This window comes from Lonchura striata, chromosome 1 (assembly GCF_046129695.1).
Source record: "Lonchura striata isolate bLonStr1 chromosome 1, bLonStr1.mat, whole genome shotgun sequence".
Lineage (NCBI taxonomy): Eukaryota > Metazoa > Chordata > Aves > Passeriformes > Estrildidae > Lonchura > Lonchura striata.
In genome coordinates this window covers 1,928,402-1,951,917 of record NC_134603.1, presented here as the reverse complement: position 1 = coordinate 1,951,917, position 23,516 = coordinate 1,928,402, and the positions used below count along the sequence as shown (strand labels likewise).

The window sequence follows — 23,516 nt, the reverse complement described above, 5'->3', positions numbered from 1 at the left end:
GGATCCTTTCCTTCTCCAGGCTGGACATTCCCAGCTCTCCCAGCCTGGCTCCAGAGCAGAGGGGCTCCAGCCCTTGGAGCATCTCCATGGCCTCCTCTGGAATTGCTCCAGCAGCTCCACATCCTCCTGATGTTGGACTCCAGAGCTGGAGGAAGCTCTACAGGTGGGATCTCACCAGAGCAGGGCAGAGGGGAGAATTCCCTCTTTTCCTCCTGCCCACACTGTGGGATCAGCCTGGATCTCTGGATTCCTGAACCTCCATCTCCGGGATCCCCAAGTTCTTGAGCATCCACCACTGGATCAGCTTCTCCTGTAGCATCCATCCAAATATTCCCCAGCACCACAAAATCCCCTCCTGGTCCAAATTCCCAAAGCGTGGAGCCAGGAAGAAATCTGCCTACCCTGCCTCCCCCAAATCCCTGCACAATTCCCAGAGCAGCAGCTGCTCTTTTCCCACCCAAAATCCACCGAAGGGACAAAACGGGCTGGGACACCAATCCCTGTGCCCTGCTGCCTTCCCCCCTGTCTCCAGATGTTCCTACCCCACTCTGCACTTCCCAGCGAGCTGAGGCTGGACAAAATTCATGACAGAAGTGACTCCAATCCCGATCACTCCTGGGACTTCATTCCCAGCTCAGTGTCACGACAGGAACAGCCAGGAACTAAACCCACGGCAGCTGCTTTTCTTTATCCCGTTTTTCCCCTATAAAAAAAAAAAACATCAAAACAAAACAAAACAAAAAAAAACAACCCCAAAAAACCTCCCCCCCCCAAAAAAAAACCCAAAACCCACAAAAAAAAAAAAAAAAAAACAAAAAAAAAAAAAAAAAACAACACCAAAAAAACCCAAAACACTTTTCCACCCAGCTGCTGGGATACCCTCCAACCCCCAAATGCGATTCCCATCTGGAATTCCTCTAGATGTCACCCTCAGCCATCTTTTCCACACATACACACACCCACCTCCCCCCCCCCCTCCCCCGGCTCGCATTTTCCTTTCTCCAAGATCTTTTTTTTTTTTTTTTTTTTTTTTTTAAATTCCTTTCTGATCTCTTTCCGGCCATGTGTGATTGCAGTTTCCTCCGGGCGTCCATTTCATCAGCCCGAAATTAAGGAGCAGCAGGAGAGAGGAGGGGAAAAAAAAAAACAAAAAAAAATAAAATAAAAAGGGGGCGGCGGACGGGCGGGCGGTGGGAACCCCCCTCCCCTTCCCCCCCCACCCCACCCCCCAAAATCCCACCTCCCCACCCACCACCAACCACCCCAACCCCGCATCCCACATCCCAAAAAACACCTCTCCACACCCCATTCCCAACAACAACCCCGCTTGGCCCGGAGGCCGGGCTGGGGGGAGGATTTTTTTTTTGCCACCTCATCACCATCACTTTTGGGGTGCCATTTATTTTTTTTATTATTATTCTATTTTTTTACCGCTTTTTTTTTTTTTTTTTGGGGGGGGGGGTGGTGGGGGGGAAGAAGAGCTGGATTTTTCCCTTCCCCACCACATCCCAAAAAAACCTCATCCGCCAGCGGGGCCGGCGTTGTCTTCTCCCATCAGCGCTGGATGCCAGGTCCGGATCCAGCCCTGGTGACACGAAGGTCACGGCGCCTCCAGCCCGGCCTTTTCCTCCCCGCTGCCGTGTCCTGCCCGCTCTCCGCTCGTCCGCAGAGGAAACCGGGGCGATCCCAGAAAATCCCCTTCGGTTCCGTCCTCTCCTGCATGAGACAACCCCGGCGGCTGTGCGGCTCCGCCGGGCGATGGCCGAGCGCTGAAGAAGATGTCCATGGCCAGGCTCAACAGCGTCAATGGCTTCTTGGAGGACACCAGGATGGAGCCGGGGGACATGGGCAGGATCCTGCGCTGCCTGGAGATGGGAACCGTCCTCACCTTGTTCTACCAGAAGAAATCGCAGAGGCCGGAGAGAAGAACCTTCCAGGTGAAGCTGGAGACGCGCCAGATCATCTGGAGCCGCACGCCCGAGAAGGTGGAGGGGGACAGTGAGTATCGGGGGGGACAGGGAGGGTGTGGGGGGACAGTGAGGATCGGGGGAGATAGGGAAGATTGGGGGGGATAGGGAAGATTGGGGGGGACAGGGAGAATTGGGCAGTATCAGTGGCGGCGGTGTTGGGGGGCTGGGGATGTGCTGGTGGGGCGCTGAGCTGTATTGGGGTGACTGGCTGGGGGTGTTCTGGGCGTGTTGGGGTCTCCCGATAGTGGGGTGAGAGGTTATGGGGTGTTTGGATGTGTTGAGATGTCCTGCTGTAGTGGGGGGACTGATTGAGGGGTGCCTGGATGTGTTGGGATGTCCTACACTGGTGGGGGGACTGATTGTGGGGTGCCTGGATGTGTTGGGGTGCCTGGGTTTTTTGGGATGTCTTACAGTGGTGGGGTAATTGGTTATGGGGTGCCTGGATCTGCTTGGGTGTCCTACAGTGGTGGGGGAACTGGTTGTGGGGTGCCTGGATGTGTTGGGGTGACTGGCTGGAGGTGTTCTGGGCGTGTTGGAGTCTCCTGCTAGTGGGGTGAGAGGTTGTGGGGTGCCTGGATGTGTTGAGATGTCCTACTATAGTGGGAGGACTGATTGTGGGGTGCCTGGATGTCTTGAGATGTCCTAATGTAGTGATGGGGCTGATTGTGGGGTGCCTGGATGTGTTGGGGTACCTGGATATGTTGGGGTGCCTGGTTTTTGTGGGATGTCTTACAGTGGTGGGGTAATTGGTTATGGGGTGCCTGGGTCTGCTTGGGTGTCCTACACTGGTGGGGGGACTGATTGTGGGGTGCCTGGATGTGTTGGGGTGCCTGGGTTTTGTGGGATGTCTTACAGTGGTGGGGTAATTGGTTATGGGGTGCCTGGGTCTGCTTGGGTGTCCTACAGTGGTGGGGGAACTGGTTGTGGGGTGCCTGGATGTGTTGGGGTGACTGGCTGGAGGTGTTCTGGGTGTGTTGGGGTCTCCTGCTAGTGGGGTGAGAGGGTGTGGGGTGTTTGGATGTGTTGAGATGTCCTACTATAGTGGGGGGACTGATTGTGGGGTGCCTGGATGTGTTGGGGTGCCAGGGTTTTGTGGGATGTCCTACAGTGGTGGGGTAATTGATTGTAGGGTCTGTTGGGGTGTCCTACAGTGGTGGGGTGACTGGCTGGGGTGGTTTCTGGGCATGCTGGGCTTCCCAGCCATGATGGGGTAACTGTTTGTGGGGTGCCTGGCTGTGTTGGGGTGTCCTACGGTGGTGGGGTAACTGGTTTTGGGATTCCCGGTTGTGTTGGGATGTCCTACCACGGGGAGACTGCCGGTGGGGTTTGTGGCCATGGCAGGAGGTTCCACTGTGCTGGGGTGACTGTGGGGCTCCTGTCTGTGGTGGGATGTCCTTCCGTGGTGGGGGAACTGGTTGTGGGGTGCTTGGTCTTGGTGGGGTGTCCTTCCATGGTGGGGTGACCATTTGTGGGGTGCCTGGGTGTGGTGGGGTGTTCTACCATGGTGGGGTGGCTGGTGGTGGAATTGCTGGCCACAGGGGGATGTTCTCCCGTGTGGAATGTCCTACCACGGTGGGATGTTCACCCCTGGGGAATGTCCTACCTTGTCAGGGTGCCTGGCCACGGGGTGATTCCCATAAAACCAGGAGCTGCCAGGCTGAGCCTCCCTCACCTCCCTCCATCCCATCTTGGAAGTTGTTCTGTGGGATCAAGCTGCTTCTGTTTCATCCCTGGGACTGAAATATATCCCTGGGGATATATATATGAAATATATGATATGAAATTAATCCCTGGGGATTTATATCCTCCCTGGCAAGAAAAGAATGACCATCCCTGCTCCTGCTCATGGTGCTTTTTTAACCCCAAAACCCCGCTGGAGCATCCGTAAAAATCACCCTTCCATGTGGATTCACCGGTGGTTAGGAGGTTGTTGGCTCCGTGTCTTGGTGCTCATTACCTCAAAGGTTTAATTGGGCTAAAATAATCCAGTTGGTGGAAGCTGGGATTGGGGTGCCATGGAGCTACACCATCACCTCATCCCACATCCCTGTGCAGGGAAGGAGCTCGGTTTTGGGATATCACCTCACCTGGGTGATGGCAAAACCCAACCCAGAGGTTTGGGAGGTTCCTTTTACCTGGAGAGGCTCCTCCAAAATCACCAATGACCCCCCCCCACTCCCCAAAAAATCACCACCCACTGCTGATTCTGTGCAAGATCCAGCAAAATCCCCAGGAAACTTCAGCTCCTGCTTGGAGGTGCTGATCCCCAGGTGGAATTCCAGCTTTGAGCCAGGAAAAGGAGGGTGGCACTCAGAGCTGAGCACAGGATCCGTGCTTGTCTGGACCTTCTGGATACAGGAGCAGATCTGTGGGAGCAGAAGGTGATGGGACCAAGGGCGCCCAGTTTTGGAGAGGTATTTTAGGTCCTCATGGGGAATAACTTGTTATCCAGTCATGGAAATAATGCATTTCCAGCTCCTTGGTTTTTTTTGGAAGCAGTGTGAGCTGCCAGGTCAGGATCTCAGGTTGCTCAGATGCTGTGCCTCAGTTTCCCCTGTGGAGCCTTAGGATCTGTCTTTTCCCATACAACAGCTCAATCTTTATGGGAATGAATAGGCATCCTCCAAGGTCATCCAGAAGGATGAAAAAAGGATGAAAAAAGGATGAGAAAAGGATGAAAACCCTTCTGTAAATATGCAATCCTGCCATGTTGTCCCACCATTCACTTTTCCAAGTCTAGAGTGGGAGAAATCCCCATCCTGGTGCTGGGCTGGAGCATCCTAACTCCCTGGTCCATCCCTCTCTTCCCACCCTCTGGGATTTTATGGAAGTACCGGGATCTCTCAGATCTCACGCCTGCCCTGGAGCATTTTAAATCCCCCCCACTTCAAGCCAGCATCCTTCTTGGAGAGGGATTAGTGGGAAGTGCTGATGTCTCTGTTAGGGATTGTCAGGGCCAGGACACGGATCCTGGCTCTCCCCAGGACCCCCAGGATAATTACACGCTTGGTTAAGCAGCCTCTGGACACGTGTGTCCATGCCTGGGATCCTGTCCATGCCTGGGAATGTCTGGAACACCGCCTCCAAAATTAACCTCGTCCTGGAGGGCTTCCAGCTCGTCGCCCTCAGAAGACCCCAGTTCCCAGCACAAGGAATCTGGTGGAAAACAGCCCCCAAAAAAGGATCTTTACAAGAATTAAAGAGAGGAGTGAAGGCAGCATGAAAAATCCAAGAGGATTTTGGAGAGGTGGTTTGACAACACCTCCAGCCTTGTTAATGGCAAAGAACTAGAATTAGGAATTTTTTTGGGGAGGAGAAAATCCAGTTGGGATTTATCACTGTTGGACAAGGAGGAAATATTTTATTCCAGGTTTTAAACCGCACCACAGGATCCTGGCAGGATATGGTCTTCCAATTTCCCCTGTCCAGGAGGGTCTGAGCTGCCACATCCTTCAAGAAAGGATGACCCAGGTGCCCAGGCCAGCAGGAATTCCCAACACAACCATTCCCTCCACCCCTTTGCTCCCCTCCTAGTGCCTGAAAAAAATCTCCCAGGCTCTCAGCATCCCTAAAATCCCACGGGGCAGAGCCTGCTCCTCCATAGTCTTCCCCACCATTCCAAGGGTTTTTTTTTTTGTTTTTTTTTTTTTTTCACCACGCTGCTCGCTTTGCATTAGAAAAGAAAAGGGATTTTCGCAGCTGGAACTGACTTCCAGAGTGTTTTAATCTCCCAGGACAATGGAGACAATGCGGGGAGGAGTTTGGAGACAGAGTTCTGACAGGATCGAGGCAAATCCGCTGCAGATGTGGTTTCCAGGAAGCTGCTGCTCGGGTGCATTGTGCTCCCTTTTCCCCTGGTTTTCCATGGGAATGGGCTGTTTGCCCTGGGGGAGAAGGATTTCGGGGTGTTGGTGGATGAAAAATTGCTGCTGGCAGCCCAGAAATTCCCCATGTCCTCAGTTCATCATTTTTGCCATTTTCCTGGCAGCAGGAAAAAGGGAGAATTTGGGTCTCACCTGCTCAGGTGAGGTGCTCCAAGGGCTGGAGCCCCTCTGCTCTGGAGCCAGGCTGGGAGAGCTGGGAATGTCCAGCCTGGAGAAGGGAAGACTTCAGGGAGAGCTCAGAGCCCCTTCCAGTGCCTGAAGGGGCTCCAGGAGAGCTGGAGAGGGAATTTGGACAAAGGGATGGAGAGACAGGACACAGGGAATGGCTTCCCACTGCCAGAGGGGCAGAGTTAGACGGGATATTGGGAAGAAATTCCTCCCTGTGAGGGTGCTGAGGCCCTGGCACAGGTTGCTCAGAGAAGCTGTGGCTGCTCCTGGATCCCTTGGAAGTGTCCAAGGCCAGGTTGGATGGGATTGGAACAACCCGGGATAGTGGAAGGTGTCCATACCTATGGCAAGGCTTGGAATGTGATGAGCTTTAAGGTTTCTTCCAACACAAACCATTCCTGGAATTAGGAACAGCTCCCAGAGTTCGGGTGCAAGGCCAGATCCTGGAGGAGTTAAATCCAAGGAGTTAAGTCCAAGGAGTTAAATCTAAGGAATCCTGGAGGAGTTAAATCCAAGGCCAGATCCTGGAGGAGTTAAATTCAAGGAATAGCAGGAACTTGTTCGCAAAGCCCTGGTAGCCACTGGCTTCTCACCACTCCCTGGCACCCTGTGGATGGGCAGGTTTGGGCTCGAGTGGCTGCTTTTTTAACCTATAAACCCATTTTTATCCCGAAAATCTGCCTGTTCTTATGGAAGAGACTTTGCTCCGAGCCACAAGAGCGGTGCAGTGACAACGGAGTTTCTTTCCTTGAGAACTTGTGTCACTTGTGCTAAAATCCCAGCCTGATCCGTGAAATTTGGCTTGAGGTCATCCAGCAAAAGAAGGCTGGATAAAGCCTCCACTGTTTGCTGGAGCTTTTCCGCCAAGAAAAACTGTTCTTTCCCCTCTTTTCTTGCTTCATCAGCCTAATTCCTCCCCCATCCCTTATTCCTCCCTGCATTCAGCTTTTCTTTCCCCTTTGGATTCGGCCGAGGGTTTCCACCAAGGCACGTCTGCAGCCTTCCCCACCACCACATCGGAAACGCAGCCGGGCTGGAAATTCTCCGGGAAATGACCCATTTCCTCGGCAGGACAATACCCCTGGCGAGGTGCTCCGGCCGCCCTGGCTCACACAAAGCCCTTTCTGGTGTCGGTGGCTCGTTCCCAGAGGACAAACCTGCCCCAGGGGGTGATGGTTGTGGGATCGAGAACAATTCAGTGTGTTGTTCCTATTACGATGTTATTATTCTTGCTCCCAGTGGGATGTGTCCACTGGGAAAACTGGAAATGTCCCTTGGTGGAGTAGCACTGAGGAAGAGCGTGGTCCGGAAACCCGGCCCTGCCGCCGCCGTTGGAGCTTTATTTAGCGGGATAATGAGGGAGCAGAGCAGCAGGAAAGCAACGCCCTGCGGTCCCAGCTGCTGGGGCTCCAAATTGCCACTTTTGGGAAGAGTTCTCCAAGGAAAACACGAGCTCAGCCTATCCCAGAGCAGGGTCTGGCATGGGGAGGAAAGGTGGCTGGAGATTTGCTGGTTGGGATGAGCCTGGAGGATGCGTGGCAGCCACAGAGCTGGGAAAAGAGTGGGCAGCGCTGTCGGGAGGCCACGTCCTGGGCACACGAGCTCCTGGAGGACACACAGGGATGGGGGCCATCAGGCACATGGAGGCAGGGCTGCAGGGACACCCTGTCCTTGGGACACGGATCCCTGGGTGAGACTTTTCCGTGGCATCCGTGGTGCTGTCACTCAGCTGCAGGGACCTCATCCTGGGGACATCCTGGGACACAGATCCCTGGAGGACACGTGGCTGTGTCATCCTGGTCCTCTGACACAGCTGTGGCAGCACTGCAGGGACCTCATCCTGGGGACATCCTGGGATATCCCGTCCTGGGGACATCCTGGGACACAGATCCCTGGAGAACACGTGGCTGTGTCATCCTGGTCCTCTGACACAGCTGTGGCAGCACTGCAGGGACCTCATCCTGGGGACATCCTGCGACACCCCATCCTGGGGACATCCTGGGACACAGATCCCTGGAGGACACAAGGCCGTGGCACCCTGGTGCCATCCCACTCCAACGGGCAGTGCCATGGAGACATCCCATCCTGGGGACACAATTCCCTGGAGGACACGTGGCTATGACATCCATGGTGGTGCACTCAGCTGCAGCAGCACTGCAGGGACACCCCGTCCTGGAGACATCCTAGGATACCCTGTCCTGGGGACATCCTGGGACACAGATCCCTGGAGGACACGTGGCGGTGTCATCCTGGTGCCATCCCACTCCAACGGGCAGTGCCACAGGGACATCCCATCCTGGGGACACAAATCCCTGAATGGATGCTCCATTCCCATGGTGCCATCACACATCACTGGAGGACACTGGGGACATGTCACCCTTGAAGACACGTGGCCACAGCGCCCATAATTCCATCACATGCTCCTGAGGGTATCCCATCCTGGGAATGAGGTTCTCCAGAGAGGACGCATGTTCTCCTGGAATTCCCACTTCCCTGAACCACTCACATGAGGCTGTGGTGGCAGGGGACACTTTCATGTTCCTCTCTCCCCACAGTCGACATTCGGGAGATCAAGGAGATCCGCCTGGGGAAGAATTCCCGGGATTTCGAGCGCTACCCCGAGGACGCTCGCAAGCTGGACTTCACCATGTGCTTCATCATCCTCTACGGGATGGACTTCAGGCTGCGGACGCTCAGCGTGGCCGGTGCGTTGGGTCCCTCCCCATTCCCTGTGTCCATCCTTGGGAGTCCCACCCCCTTCCCAACATCCCATCATCCCCATCCCAACCTCATCTCCCTCCTCTTCCTCCAACAGCCTTCTGCGAGGAGGACATCAACCTTTGGATAACGGGGCTCAACTGGCTGGTGGCTGACACCCAGAGAGCCCAGACCCCACTGCAGATTGAGAGGTGAGGAAGGACCAGCAGATCCCATGTCCTGGTCCCTGTTTTTGGGAAGAAAAACTGCCCTGGGTTTGGTCCTCTTTGGGATTGAGCACTGTCTGTCCATCCTTTTCTTCCCAGGTGGCTACGGAAGCAGTTTGATGGGATGGACCGGGCCAGGGAAGGCAGGTGAGCCACCAGTATGGGGGGTTCAGATGGACAGACCCACATTCCCCCTGTTGCATCCCAAATCTGGAGGTTGAACCAGGCTGGGGGTGAGGTTTGTGGGACAAGGGAGCATCAGGGTTTTTGGGATGCTTGGAGGCACCAAGAATCAGAGATTGTGTGCAGGTCACAGCTTTGTGACTGTGAGGACCACTGGGAATCATCCCCAGTGCCACCTTTTCACCAGTGCCAGAGGGGCCAGGGCATTTGTCCAGCCCATAATTATCTTCCCAAGACAGGAAAACCCAAAACCAAGGGAATTTGGACTAAAATTATTACGGGAATGGGCATCGTCTCCAAGTAGGATGATGTGTTAAGAGTGCCCAGTTGGTTCTTGGATGCACTTCCTCTCCTTGTCCCTCTGCTCACACTCGTGCCAGACACCACGTAATTAATCAGAAACATGGAATCATGGAATGGTTTGGGTTGGAAAGGACATTAGAAATCATCTAGTTCCACCTTCCACTAGACCACGTGGCTCCATGTCCCGATCCAACCTGGCCTTGGACACCTCCCAGAATGAGACATCCACAATTTCCCTGGGATCCACAGGCCAGGAGGGTAGGATCCCTTTGCCAGGCACCAGGATTTGGAGTGGGACACTTGGTGTTGGGAGCTGGGACTCATCCAGGGATCTGGCAGTGCCCTGACTCCGGTTTTCCCTCTGGCAGCATCACAGTGAAGGACCTGAAGGCGATGCTGCCCCAGGTCAACTACCGCGTTCCCAACATGAGATTCCTGCGGGATAAACTCGTGGTAAGGACCCTCTGGACACCCCAGCTATGAGGGAGATGCTCTTCAACCCACCCCACATGGGCTGGGGCCACCGTGGTGTCCCTGGTTCCGATGGGAGTGGCCCCGCTCTCATCCAGCCCCGTCTCCCGCAGGAAGTGGAAGCCAGGAATGAGATGACTTTCTCCCACTTCATCCAGTTCTACAAAAACCTGATGTTTGATGCCCAGAAGTCGGTAAGACCCATGGTTTGGACTCCCACATGTCCCCATCCTGGTGGGATGTGTTCCCCCTCCAGCAAAACCTGGACCTCTTCTCTGCCTTCCAGGTCATTGAGCAGCTGGAGCTCTCCTTCCCCTTGCGGTGAGTTCCCAGATCCCATCCTAATCAATATTCCACGAGTTGGATCCGTAGAGTGGAAAATACAGCCAGGCTGTGGGGCAGAGCAGGGAATAGGAGTGGGAATGGGAGAGGGGATGGGAGCAGGATTGGGAGGAGGGATGGGAGAAGAGATGGGAGCAATGATGGGAGCTGGGATGGAAGCAAAGATAGGAGCAGGAATGGGAGAAGGGGTGAGCAGGGATGGGAGATGGAGCAGCTGCCAGGGATGTAGGGACACATCACCCTGCCCTCCTCCCAATATCCTTGGACAAAGCTGCACATTCCGGCTGGTGCCCGGCCTCTCCCAGTCACAGGGTGGAGGGACTGGTGGGAATGGGGGTCATGGGGAGGCTGTGCAGCAGATTGCCATGGGATCTATCCCAATTCCTTCTGCTCCTCACGGTGGCTGCTCCTTGTCCCAGGAATGTGGACCGCCCTGAGCTGTGCCAAGTGTCCCTCTACGACTTCCAGAAGTTCCTGCTGCATGACCAGAAGGTGGGGTTTCCCTGAGAACTCGGCAGCCTAAGGAATCCACGTGGGATGCTCCAGTTCCCCCCTAACAACAGCCATGTTTGTGTCCCAGGAATCCTGGGCCAGTGACGTGGGCGTGGTGCGGGACTACATGTGCTCCTACCTCAAGGAGAGCTCCAACGAAGCGTCGGATCCCTCCTTCCAGCTGGATGAGGTGGGTGGCCCCACACCATCCCCACAGGGATCTCCCCGGCAGCATCAGGCTCTGACCTCTCTGCTTCTCCCCCTCAGTTCCTCACATACCTCTTCTCCAAGGAAAACATGGTGATGGATGCTAAGTACGAGCGTGTGGTGCCTGAAGAGATGAACCACCCCTTGTCCCAGTACTGGATCTCCTCATCCCACAACACGTAAGGAATTTTCCCTACACGGGTGTTCCTCAAGGACATCCAGGAGCATCCCGTCATCCTTGTCTCTCTTCTGCAGGTACCTGACAGGAGACCAATTCTCCAGTGAGTCCTCCCTGGAGGCGTACGCCCGGTGCCTGCGGATGGGCTGCCGCTGCATTGAGCGTGAGTCCCACCAGCCCTTCTTGGGGATTCTGGAATCCCTCATGTCCCATCAAACAGACCATTCCCTGCCCCCCTCCCATGGCACAGGGCAGAGGGTCTTTCCCTGTCATTTGGGTGCTCAAAAGAATGGTCTCCAGCACGTAGTTGGTGGCAAACATGAATTAACCAAGGTGTTTTCCTTCTCAGTGGATTGCTGGGATGGCCCGGACGATCTCCCCATCATCTACCACGGCCACACGCTCACCTCCAAGATCAAATTCCTGGATGTGCTGCACACCATCAAGGAGCACGCCTTCGTCACCTCTGAGTAAGCCCCAGCTCTCCCAGTTGTCAGAATCTGTGGTATTTCGATGATTCTGAGATTGTAGAAAGTCTCTGAGCCCCACAGCCAAAGAAGAAGTCGTAATTGGTGTGTGCTGGTTCCAAGGTTGTTTATTCTGTTTATCTCTCACATGTTCTGCTGCCCTGCCCAGCTCTGTCCTGCAGGGCAGCGTGTGGGGCTCTGCCCTCAGTGGGATGTGACAAACATTAAATACCAGAAACTCCCTGGGCTGCATTTACAATAACGTGCCAATATCTGTCACCTACGTTGGACAGTGTGTCCCCAGCCTGAACCAACAGAAAAATGCCAACACCACAGTGAGACATGGAGGGCATGAAGAAGGAGAAAAAGGACAAGGCACACCCAATTTCTTCCATCTTGTCCCCTTTGGACCCCATATCTAGAATCCTAAAATTTTACTTTTGCACCTGTGCCACACTTAATTATTACTTATATCAAACACTCCGAGGTTGTAATTGATCCTGTAAGGTTGAAAACTCTTTTCCATGGACAGAGATCACAGCCAGTGTCTCTGGGGGCTCTGTCCAGGGGGGTTCCTGATCCCCTGCCAGGGTCCCAAACCTTCCAGGGCAGCCAGAGGGATGCCCTGAACTCACACACCCAGTGAGCTCTGAATTCTGGGAGCCTCTCCCTCACCTTCATCTGATGCCACCTTTCCCACCTGCTTGCTCCAGGTTCCCCATCATCCTCTCCATCGAAGACCACTGCAGCATCGTCCAGCAGAGGAACATGGCCTGCCACTTCAAGAAGGTTTTTGGAGACATGCTCCTCACCAAGCCAGTGGACATCAACGCTGATGAGCTGCCCTCGCCCACCCAGCTGAAGAAGAAAATCCTAATCAAGGTGTGGAGCAGGCAAAACCCCTCTTTGCAGGAGGGACACAGATTGTGTTGGGTTCTACACCAAGAGATGGTCAAGGAGAACAAGGGATGGTGGGAAGGCACCTGTGGGAGGTTGATCCTGAGGGTTGGGAGGTCAGTGTGACAGGGACGCCATGGCCACCACTGAGCTGCCCTCCTTGGGTGTCCCCCAGCACAAGAAACTGGTCGAAGGGAACCTGTACGAGGAGGTCTCCACTGCCAGTTACTCAGAGAACGACATCAGCAACTCCATCAAGAATGGAATTCTCTACCTTGAAGACCCCATCGACCACGTAAGGGAGGCCCTCAGGGGCTGAGTGGGACCTGTCAGACGTTGGGGTTTGGGAGGGGCTTTCCTAGAGCACTGCAGTGCTTCGAGGGGGAAGAAAGGGATTAAAAACCCCATCCCAAAGCTCCATCCCTCTGTGTCATCCTCTTCCTCACCCCACCCATGCTCTTCCTCCTTCCCAGACCTGGAGCCCTCATTATTTTGTCCTGACAAGCAACAAGATTTACTACTCAGAGGAGACATCCCGCTACCAGTTCAACGAGGATGAAGAGGAGGTGGAGCAGAAGGAGGTGCGTGAGGGGCAGGACATGCCCATGGGGTGACGTGACAGCTCCGTGGGGAGGGTCACAGGGTGACAGCACCCACTTTGGGATGAACTTGCAGGAGTTCAACAACAACGAGCTGCACTTCACGGAGAAGTGGTTCCACGGCAAGCTCGGGGGTGGCCGGGACGGGCGACAGATTGCGGAGAAGCTGCTGCATGAGTACTGCACCGAGACGGGCGGCAAGGACGGCACCTTCCTGGTGCGCGAGAGCGAGACCTTCGTGGGCGACTACACCCTCTCCTTCTGGTAGGAGCTCCAGCAGGGAGGCAGGATCCCACCCTCCCCGGGTACCCTCCAGTCAGTGCCTGATTTGGTAGCTGGAATGGCTTTTTTGGGGGAAATGTCAACGTTTTTGTGCAGCTCGTAGACCCCAAAGTGTGGGATGGTGGAGATGTGAACCCAGATTGACTTGGCTTTCTCCCACCCTCATGGCAGGAGGTCCAGCCGGGTGCAGCACTGCCGGATCCACTCGCGGCAGGAGGCCGGGGCCACCAAGTTCTACCTGACGGACAATCTGGTCTTCGACAGCCTCTACAACCTCATCTGCCACTACCGGGAGGTGCCGCTGCGCTGCAACGAGTTTGAGATGCGCCTCACCGACCCCGTCCCCCAGCCCAACGCCCACGAGAGCAAAGAGTGAGGATCCATCCAATCCCCATCCCCTTGATCCCAAGGGTCCACCAGCCTCCTCCAGCCCCAGCAGGGTGTGGAGATGCCGATGCCAGCCCCCTGTCCCCATGTTCTCCCTGGGCAGGTGGTACCATGCCAGCTTGACGCGTCTCCAGGCCGAGCACATGCTGATGCGGGTCCCGCGGGATGGAGCATTCCTGGTGCGGAAGCGCAGCGAACCCAACTCCTACGCCATCTCCTTCCGGTGAGTGTGGCCACCACAAGGCCACTTGGGCTTGGCCAAGCTGAGGATTTGTGATAATTTGTCTGTTGTGACCCCGAGCTAGGTGGCAGGGGTTTGCTGTGATGTCATGGTGTCATGGAGGGGAAGCCCTCTCCAGGACATCCTCGGGGTGGTCACCTTTGGTGGCATTCCCAAGCATCACCTCCCACCCATCTCCATCATGGAGCCAGGATTCGGCCACCCCTCACCCATCCCATTCCCGTCTCTCCTGACCCCAGGGCGGAGGGGAAGATCAAGCACTGCCGCATCCAGCAGGAAGGGCGGCTCTTCATGCTGGGCAGCTCAGCCGAGTTCGAGAGCCTCGTGGACCTCATCAGCTACTACGAGAAGCACCCGCTGTACCGCAAGATGAAGCTGCGCTACCCCATCAACGAGGAGACCCTGGAGAAGATGGGCACCACTGTGAGTTCTCCCAGCAGTGGGGACGGTGGGGGTTCTGTGACAAAGGCAACCAAACCCCATCCTCAGCTCCAGCATCTTCAGAATTTTGGTTGGAGCCCAACCAGAACCGCCCAAGCTCGTTCCACTGTCACCACCCAGCATTAAAACTCCACCATAATTCCCTTTTCCAACAATTTCCAAGGGGATATTAGATCCCACTCAACCTCTCATCCCCTCATAGTCCCTGCCCACACCCAGGTGACCCCCTCAGATATTTCTCCTTGCAGGAACTGGACTACGGAGCCTTGTATGAGGTGCGGACCCCCCACTTCTACGTAGAGGCCAACAAGATGCCAATGGCCAGGGTAAGGAGCCAGGCTGGTGTCCTGGGGAGGTGGTGGGTGGTGGGATATGGCAATTTGAGTGCTGGGGTTCCTGGGTGGTCCCTCCCCTGATCCACACCTCCCAGGGAAATGGTTGAGTTGTGCTCCATTTCTCTGACCCTCAAGTAATGCTGGAGCTGGACCCAGCCAATATCACCATCACCTGGGGACAGTCGGAGCTCCAGTGACTGCATTGTCAAAGTGTGGTGGGAGACAAGGTTGGAAAGATCCCAGCCTGGAGCTGGGACCTGGCAGAAGTTTGCCCCAACAGAAAGGAAATTGCTTTGTTTGCTGAAACAACCCCTAGAAAAGCAGAAACCCCTGAAAAGCAAGTCCAGGGTCAGTTCCCAGGTGGTGCAGTCTCCATCCTGAGAGGTTTTTGGGACTAGGTTGTTTTTGGTGTTGACTCAATCTCCACCCTTGGGCGTTTTTGCAACGGGACATATCTTGGAGTTGACACTGGAAGAGGCTGGACTGGAGCCCTAAGGTTCCTTTCCTGTGATCCTACAATCCCATGGTCCAGCATTGCTGGTGCCTTAATGGTCCCTTTGAAGCAAGGTGAGACCACACACAGGAAAACTTAACCCAGAGGGGGTTTTTCCAAGGAATGTGGTAATATCAGAGAATTAACCCTTCAGTGCACCAGGAGAAACCATTGGAATTCCCAAAAAAGGGATCTGATCTGCTCTGAATGTGGTGATCTTGCAAGACCACAGGCACCTCCAGCCCTCCTGCCCCCTCTAACCCATCCCAATGCCGTGAGCAATTTGGAAGCTGGAGAGGGACTTTTTGTCAGGAACTGCAGATAGGTCAAGGAGTAATGGATGCAAAATGGAGGAAATTCAGGTTAGATATTAGGAAAAAATTTTTTACTGTGAGGGTGGTGAGACACCAGAATAGAGAAGCTGTGGATGCCCCATCCATGGAAGTACCCAAGGCAGGGTTGGACGGAGCTTGGAGGATCTAGTGGGAAGTGTCTCTGCCCATGGTGGGATGGGTTGGAATGTGATGACCTTTAAGGTCTGTTCCAACCCCTCAGCATTCTGTGATGCCGTGATTTGGGGTCAGGATCCCCCACACTCCACTATGGTGGCTCGAGGGGCTGGGCTGAGTGGGACTCCAGGTGCTGGAGGGGTGACACACGTGTCCCTCTTCCCGATGTCCCCAGTGCACGGTGAAGGCTCTGTATGACTACAAAGCACAGCGGGAGGACGAGCTGTCATTCTGCAAGCAGGCCATCATCCACAACGTGGACAAGCAGGACGGCGGCTGGTGAGGGCGGTCACTTGGGTGTCACCATGGGCGGGAGATGGAGGGGACACCCCGGGTGTTCCCACAGCGGGTTTTAACTCAGCCTCCTTCTTTGTCCCCCCACCCTTTCTCCAACCACCCCCTGGCACCGCATGCAGCAGGGACACCCCTGTCCCCCCCTCCCCAAAATCTGTCCGCCCGCCTTGATCCTCTCACCCCTTGCAGGTGGCGAGGGGACTACGGGGGCAAGAAGCAGCTCTGGTTCCCGGCCAACTACGTGGAGGAGATCGTCGGCACCCAGGCGCAGGAGCAGGATGAGGCCGTGAGTGCCACCTCCCCAGGATCCTGGGAGTGAGGACACTGGAGGCTCCCAAGAGCCTTGGCCAAATTCACACCCTTATCCTGAGGCTGGGAGATCCTCACGATCCTGCTCCAGCCTAGACCCTTATCCAGAGGCTGGGGAACATTCTACTCCAACTCGGACCTATTTCTGGGAGCTGGGAAATGCTCCTGGTTCTGTTCCAGCCCATATCTTTATCCAGAGGCTGTGGGATGCTCCCAGCCCCACTCCAGCTTGGACCATTTTCTGGAAGCTGCAGGAAGTCTTGTACAAGCTCTTTATCCAGTACCAGTTCTTTATCTTGTACCAGATCTTTATCCAGTGGCTGAGGAATGCTCCTGGTCCTCTCCAGCTGGGGGATGCTCGTGCTCCTGCGCCAGTCCAGATTCTTATCTGGAGGCTGAGGGAGGTTCTTGGCCCTAGTCCCACTTAGATAATTTATTAGAAGCTGGAGGATGCTCCCAGTCCTGTTCCAGCCCTGATCTCTGTCTGGAGGCTGGGTGATAATCTTGGCCACACTCCAGCTTGGATCCTTTCCTGGAAAGTCGAGGATACTCCCAGCCTTGCGCCAGCCCAGACCCTTATCAAGAATCTGGGGGATGCTCCTGGTCCCACAGGGTCAGGGGATGCTCTTGGTTCTGCTCCAACCCAGACCTTTATCCAGAATCTGGGGGTTGCTCCCAGCCCTGTACCAGCCCAGCTCTTGGGGTGATGCTCCTGGATGTTTTTTCCCTTCTTTTCCTCAGATTTGTCCAACTCGGAGGGTTGGGTGGTGGCTGCCTGTAACCCACAGGCCTCCTCCATTTTACCTCCTCCTTCTTCTCTTGCAGTCATCAGAAAACAGCCCCCTGGGGACCTTCCTGAAGGGCTTCATCGATGTCCCATCCTGCCACGTCGGTGAGTGTCCCTACTTACGGATTTGGGGGGAATTTGGAGGAATTGGGATGTCCAGATGATTCAGGGGACATTTTCCCTTGATTCCAAGGGCATGTTTCAGCTTGGAAAGCTGAAGCCACACATTGGAAAAAATGGGATCCTCACAGGAGGAGGGTCCTGATGGATGGTGGGGTGCCAGGAGGGGCTGGTGGGGGCCCGGGAGCGGGACCGCTGAGGTTTCGTTTGCTCCACAGAGCCATCCGTTGGGAATGTCTTCGAGTAAAGCCCCCCTCTGATGTCCTTATAGTTATCTCCAAAGACGGGAGGAGCTCCAAACCATTTGTCTTCACCATCCATTCCCAGCAGATGTCCCACGCAGCCCAGTCACTGGACGTGGCCGCAGACACGCAGGAGGAACTCAGCGAGTGGGTGGCCAAGATCCGGGAGGCCACGCAGAACGCCGACGCCAGGGTGAGGGGATGCAGAGGATGGGGCTGGATGGTCCCTTTCTCTTGGAGATTGTTCCTAATATCTCCAAAGGAGGAGTCTGGGGGAAGACTCGCAGCTCCTGTTTTTCCTGGTGCAGATGCAGGAAGGGAAGATCATGGAGCGGAGGAAGAAGATCGCCCTGGAGCTCTCGGAGCTGGTCGTGTATTGCCGGCCGGTGCCGTTCGATGAGGACAGTAAGTCCTGGAGAAGTGGGATAAAGGCGTGAGGTGTGGAAGAGACAAGTGGGAAGAACTATCCAGGTCTCATTCCTTCCCTGATGGCCACTTGGTGCTTGCAGAGATTGGCACGGACAAGGCTTGTTACCGGGACATGTCCTCCTTCCCGGAGACCAAGGCGGAGAAATACGCCAACCGCAGCAAGGGCAAGAAGTTCCTGCAGTACAACCGCCGGCAGCTGAGCCGCATCTACCCCAAAGGACAGCGCCTGGACTCCTCCAACTACGACCCACTGCCCATGTGGATCTGTGGGAGCCAACTCGTGGCCCTCAACTTCCAGACGCCCGGTAAATCCTGCTCCTGGGGTTGTTGTTGGGCTCATCCCTGAAAGTTGTCTCAAAATTCCCATTCCCAATGCTTCTGCCCTGGGTCGTCTTGTTGGAGTTGGTTTGGGTGATCTCTCCAACCTTTGTCTCCATCCTCATGGGGACAGAAGTGGTTTGGACGCTCTTCAACCTTTTCCTCATCCTGATGGGAACACAGGAGGTGGTTTAGATGATCTTTCCAAGCTTTGTCCTCATCCTGATAGGGATAGAGGAGGTGGTTTGGATGATCTCTCCAAGCTTTGTCTTCATCCTGATGGAGACACAGGAGGTGGTTTGGATGATCGCTCCAAGCTTTGTCTTCATCCTGATGAAGACACAGGAGGTGGTTTGGATGCTCTCCAACCTGTGTCTCATCCTGATGGGGATGCAGTGGGTGGTTTGAAAGATCTCTCCAACCTTTGTCCTTATCCTGGTGGGGACAAGAGTGGTTTGGATGCTCTCAAGTCTTTGTCCTCATCCCAATGAGGATATCTCCATACAATCCTTGGGTGATTCATGCAAAATTCAGCTGCATCCCTCCTCCCACCACAGCTGGGGGCACTTAGTTGGGTTTTCAGGATAGAACCTTCCAACCGAGGACCTTGAGGAGGTCCCAGAGCCCCACGCTCAGATCTGCCCTGTCCCACGGCCACAGACAAACCGATGCAGCTGAACCAGGCGCTCTTCATGCTCGGTGGCCGCAGCGGCTACGTCCTACAGCCAGACATCATGAGAGACGAGACCTTTGACCCCTTCGACAAGAACAGCCTGAAGATTGTGGAGCCCATCACAGTCCAGCTGCAGGCAAGTGTGCAAGGGCAGCAAGACCACCTTGAGGTGGTCACCACCAAGATGGGAACTCCTTCCTTATTTTCGGGTCAGCCAGGGGTGGTTTTTACTTCTTCCAGCTACGTATTTGTTCCATGGAGCTTGTTACTCTTGGGAGGTGTCATGGTCTTCTTCATCCAGTGTGGCCAGACCTCACCATCTTCTTCTTCCCTTTACTCCCACAGATCCTCGGTGCCCGGCACCTGCCCAAGAACGGGAGGAGCATCGTGTGCCCCTTCGTGGAGGTGGAGGTTTGCGGCTCCGAGTATGACAACAGCAAGAACAAGACGGATGTCGTAGGTGAGAGACCACACGGGTGATGTCCCCACCCTTAGGGACTCTGCCCTTCGTAGTCCTCTTGAGAGGACACGTGGGTGATGGGGCTGGGTTTTGTGCTCTCTCCCACAGCTGACAATGGCTTCAACCCCGTCTGGCTCTTCAAGCAGTTCGTCTTCGACATCAACAACCCCGAGTTTGCCTTCCTCCGCTTCGTGGTGTATGAGGAGGACATGTTCAGTGACCCAAACTTCCTGGCACAAGCCACCTTCCCTGTCAAGGGCCTCAAAACAGGTATGGTCTTTCCATCATCATCATCGTCATCTCCATCATAGTCATGGAATCACAGAAGGGTTTGGGTTGGATGGGGCTTTTAAAAGTCATCTTGTCCAACCCCCCAGCAATCATCATTATCTCCATCATTATCATCATCATGATGTCCATGATTAAGTCACAGAGTCATGAAAGGGGTTTGGGTTGGAAGGGACCTTTAAAGATCTTCTAGTGCAACCCTCCTGCAATTGTCATCATTGTGATCTTCATCACTGAGTCATGGAATCATGGAAGGGTTTGGGTTGGAAGAGGTTTTTAAAGGTCATCCAGTCCAAATCCTCTTCAACCATCATCTTCATAATCTCCGTCATAGATCTTGGAATCACAGAAGGGTTTGGGTTGGAAAGGACCTTTAAAAGTCATTGAGTCCAACTCCCCTGCATTGTCATCACCACCATCATGACCTCCATCATTAAGTCATGGACTCATAGAAGGGTTTGGGTTGGAAGGGACCTCTAAAGGTCTTTTAGTGCAAACCCCTGCAATCATCATCATCATCATCATCTCCCTGGGGTCCTGGCCTTGGTGAGGGGCTCGGACCCTGCTGCGGTGCTGAGCTCATGTTGTGATGTTGTGTCCAGGCTACCGGTCGGTGCCTTTGAAGAACAGCTACACTGAGGACCTGGAGCTCGCCTCCCTCCTCATCCACATCGAAATCATCAACGCCAAGGCAGGTGGCCCAGGCAGCTTGGGAAACCTGGAACAAGGGGAACCAACTCTGTGGGGTGTCCTGCCCACCACACCAGCCTCATACGCTTGTTTTGGAGCAGGAGGAAGATGAGGAGAACCTCTACTCATCCATCCAGCAGCTCCGGGACCGTGCCAGCGAGCTCTCCAGCCAGGTCTCCAGCTACGAGCGCACCAACGGCTGCGATTCCCGCTACCAGCAGCGCCTGGACGAGCTCCGGGCGGCCCAGGAGCGGCTCATGGAGCTCACTGAAGTCCGCAACCGCAAGTGAGTTGTCCCCTCCCTGTGGCTTCGGGAGGTGCCTCTTGGGGGAGGGTCCCTAAGGCCACCACCCTGCTCTCCACCAGGTTGATGGAGAAGAAGAAGAGGGACCGGCAGATGGTCACCAAGCGCAGCTGAGCTGGAGGGACTCGAGCTGAGGAGCTCCCCCAGCCGCCTCCTCTCCTGCCACAAAGGGAGGTGGGGTGGCCACATCCGGACCTCCCACCACGCCCAAGGCTGGGTGACAGCAGCGTGACAAATCCAGGGATGAACGGGGACCTTGGGTGTCTGTGCCTGTGACAGGGGTGAGGTGGGAGGTGGGACACTCTGACTTTAATCCCAGGTGCCTCCAGCTTCATCCCATTTCCCTGGGGCTCGTGGCCGCATCCTTGTCCCCACGAGGTGGCCTCAGTGGCTCTTCCTCACCCAACATTCTCAATGTCCCATCATCCCATGGCAACCCCATGACCGATGGGGAAACTGAGGCACAGGGGCCCAGCTGGCCCAGGATGGGGCAGGACCAGCCACCTCCATCCTGGGCACAGGTGTCAGGACTGGCTGGTGGTGAGGCACCAGGATGGGGACACAGGGGACACTTCTGGGGGGCTTAGGGGGGCGTTTTGCTCCCCCGCTATAAATACCTGTATTTTCTTCTTTTATCCAGCGTGTACATAAGGCGTGGGGGGAGGGAGTGTCTGTACCAGCCACAGTATTAGGGCACAAGGGGGACCCCAAAATGTCCAGACATGTCCCAGCATGGGACCAAGGGGGCAGGGGACCAAGTCTGGGGCTGTCCCACAAGGCGGAGAAGCCTGTGCCAGGGTGCCCTGAGTAGGCACCAGATAAACACAGGCAGCAGGGTGGCCCCAGAGGGGACAGGGATGTCCCCAAGGTGACCCAGAGTTGTCACCAAACTCTGGGAATAGGGACAGATCCTGCCAGTAAAGCCAACTGAGGTGGTGGCCAGCCCAGGGGTGGCTGGGGACATCTTGGGGTGTCCCCCAGGGTCAGGGTGTCCCAGCAGGGGGGACCTGTGTATTCTTTGTATGAAAATAAATCTATTTAGCCAATATTTATACCCCGCTGCTGTGACCTGGTGTCCCCTCCCTGCTGTGCTGCCACCTCCATGTCCCCAGGGTGGGTGATGTCCCCCGGGGAGGTTGCTTGGGAGTCCCAGATCCAGGGTGTCACCCTTGTCCCAGCAGCCGTGGGGACACTTGGGGGTGTGCAGGGCCACCCAGGAAGGACACAAGGCAGAGGGACACACGGACAACGGGTGCAAGGTTGTGGGGACACAGGGCCATGGGGACACCCAGCTATGGGGATGCGGGATCACAGGGCCATGCCATGGGGACACACATGGGTCCATAGGGACATGGGCCCATGGGGACACAAATTCATGGATCCATAGGGATTTAGGTCCATGGGAAGACACACGTGGATCCAGAGGGACATAAGGACATGGGGACACACATGGATCCATAGAGACACAAGGACTTGGGTCCATGGGGACACCCACGGACATGGATCCATAAGGATTTGGGACCATGGAGATACATGGATCTATAAGGATACAGGGACATGGGCTCATGGAAAAACATGTGAATCCATTGGGATTTGGGTCCATTAGTACGCAAGCAAATCCATAGGGATTTGGGTCCATGGGGGCACAAATTCACAGATCCATAGGGCTTTGGGACCATGGAAACACATGTGAATTCCAAGGGAATTGGGTTCATGGAAATCCATGTGAAACCAATACAATTTGGGTCCATTATGATACACACTAATCCATAGGGATTTGGGTCCATGGGATCCACAGGGCTTTTGGATCGTAGAAACACATGCAAATTCCAAGAGATTTGGGACATTAGAAACACATGTGAACCCACAAGAATTTGGGTCCGTTATGATACAACTTATCCATAGGGATTTGGGTCCATGGGGACACAAATTCATGGATCCATAGGGTTTAGGTCCATGGAAACACACGTGAATCCAGTGGGATTTGGGTCCATGGGGACACACCCCAGATACATGGAGACTTAAGTCCACGGGGACACACACTCCAGGATCCATGTGGCTTTGGGACCATGGAAACACATGTGAATTCCAAGGGATTTGGGTTCATGGAAACCCATGTGAATCCACTGGGATTTGGTTCCATGGGGACACACACCCAGGATACACAGGGACTTGGGTCCATGGGGATGCAGATTCAGGGATCCATAGGGCTTTGGGATCGTAGAAACACATGCAAATTCCAAGGGATTTGGGTCCATGGAATCACATGGGAATCCAGTGGGATTTGGGTCCATGTGGACACACGCCCTGGATCCATAAGGCTTTGGGACCATGGAAACACCCGCAAATTCCAGGGGATTTGGGTTCATGGAATCACAGTGAACCCACTGGAATTTAGGTCCATTATGGTACACACTAATCCATAGGGATTTGGGTCCATGGGGACACACACCCCGGATACACAGGGACTTGGGATCGTAGAAACACACAGGAATTCCAAGGGATTTGAGTTCATGGAATCACATGTGAACCCACTACAATTTGGGTCCATTATGATACACACCAGTCCATAGGGATTTAGGTCCATGGGGACACAAATTCACAGATCCATAGGGTTTGGGTCCATGGAAACACATGTGAATCCAGTGGGACTTGGGTCCATGGGGACACACCCCAGATACACAGGGACCTGGATCCATGGGGATGCAGATTCAGGGATCCACAGGGCTTTGGGACCATGGAAACACACACGAATTCCAAGGGATTTGGGTCCATGGAATCACATGTGAACCCACTAGAATTTGGGTCCATTTTGATAGACACTAATCC

The 23,516-nt window shown here is 54.8% G+C and overlaps 1 protein-coding gene across 2 annotated transcripts; it reads left to right on the top strand.

The window, feature by feature from the left end:
* Positions 1–1,261: 1,261 nt before the first annotated feature.
* On the top strand, positions 1,262–21,735 carry LOC110475168 (1-phosphatidylinositol 4,5-bisphosphate phosphodiesterase gamma-1). 2 transcript variants are annotated; one of them, XM_021539100.3, is made up of 32 exons: positions 1,262–1,998; positions 8,578–8,727; positions 8,838–8,931; positions 9,046–9,093; positions 9,801–9,885; positions 10,017–10,097; positions 10,190–10,224; positions 10,665–10,737; positions 10,826–10,927; positions 11,005–11,123; positions 11,200–11,285; positions 11,472–11,592; positions 12,303–12,471; positions 12,662–12,781; positions 12,960–13,067; positions 13,162–13,349; positions 13,632–13,739; positions 13,858–13,977; positions 14,235–14,418; positions 14,685–14,762; positions 15,949–16,052; positions 16,257–16,353; positions 17,202–17,268; positions 17,555–17,718; positions 17,834–17,930; positions 18,035–18,259; positions 18,933–19,081; positions 19,291–19,405; positions 19,514–19,675; positions 20,296–20,384; positions 20,485–20,669; positions 20,750–21,735. In XM_021539100.3, the coding sequence occupies exons 1-32, from the start codon at positions 1,779–1,781 to the stop codon at positions 20,799–20,801; spliced, it is 3,795 nt and encodes a 1,264-aa protein (XP_021394775.2). In that variant the 5' UTR covers positions 1,262–1,778; the 3' UTR covers positions 20,802–21,735. The 2 variants fall into 2 exon arrangements, with proteins under 2 accessions (XP_021394775.2, XP_021394774.2); XM_021539099.3 differs by having other exon boundaries at positions 1,263–1,998; positions 13,539–13,739.
* Positions 21,736–23,516: the final 1,781 nt, after the last annotated feature.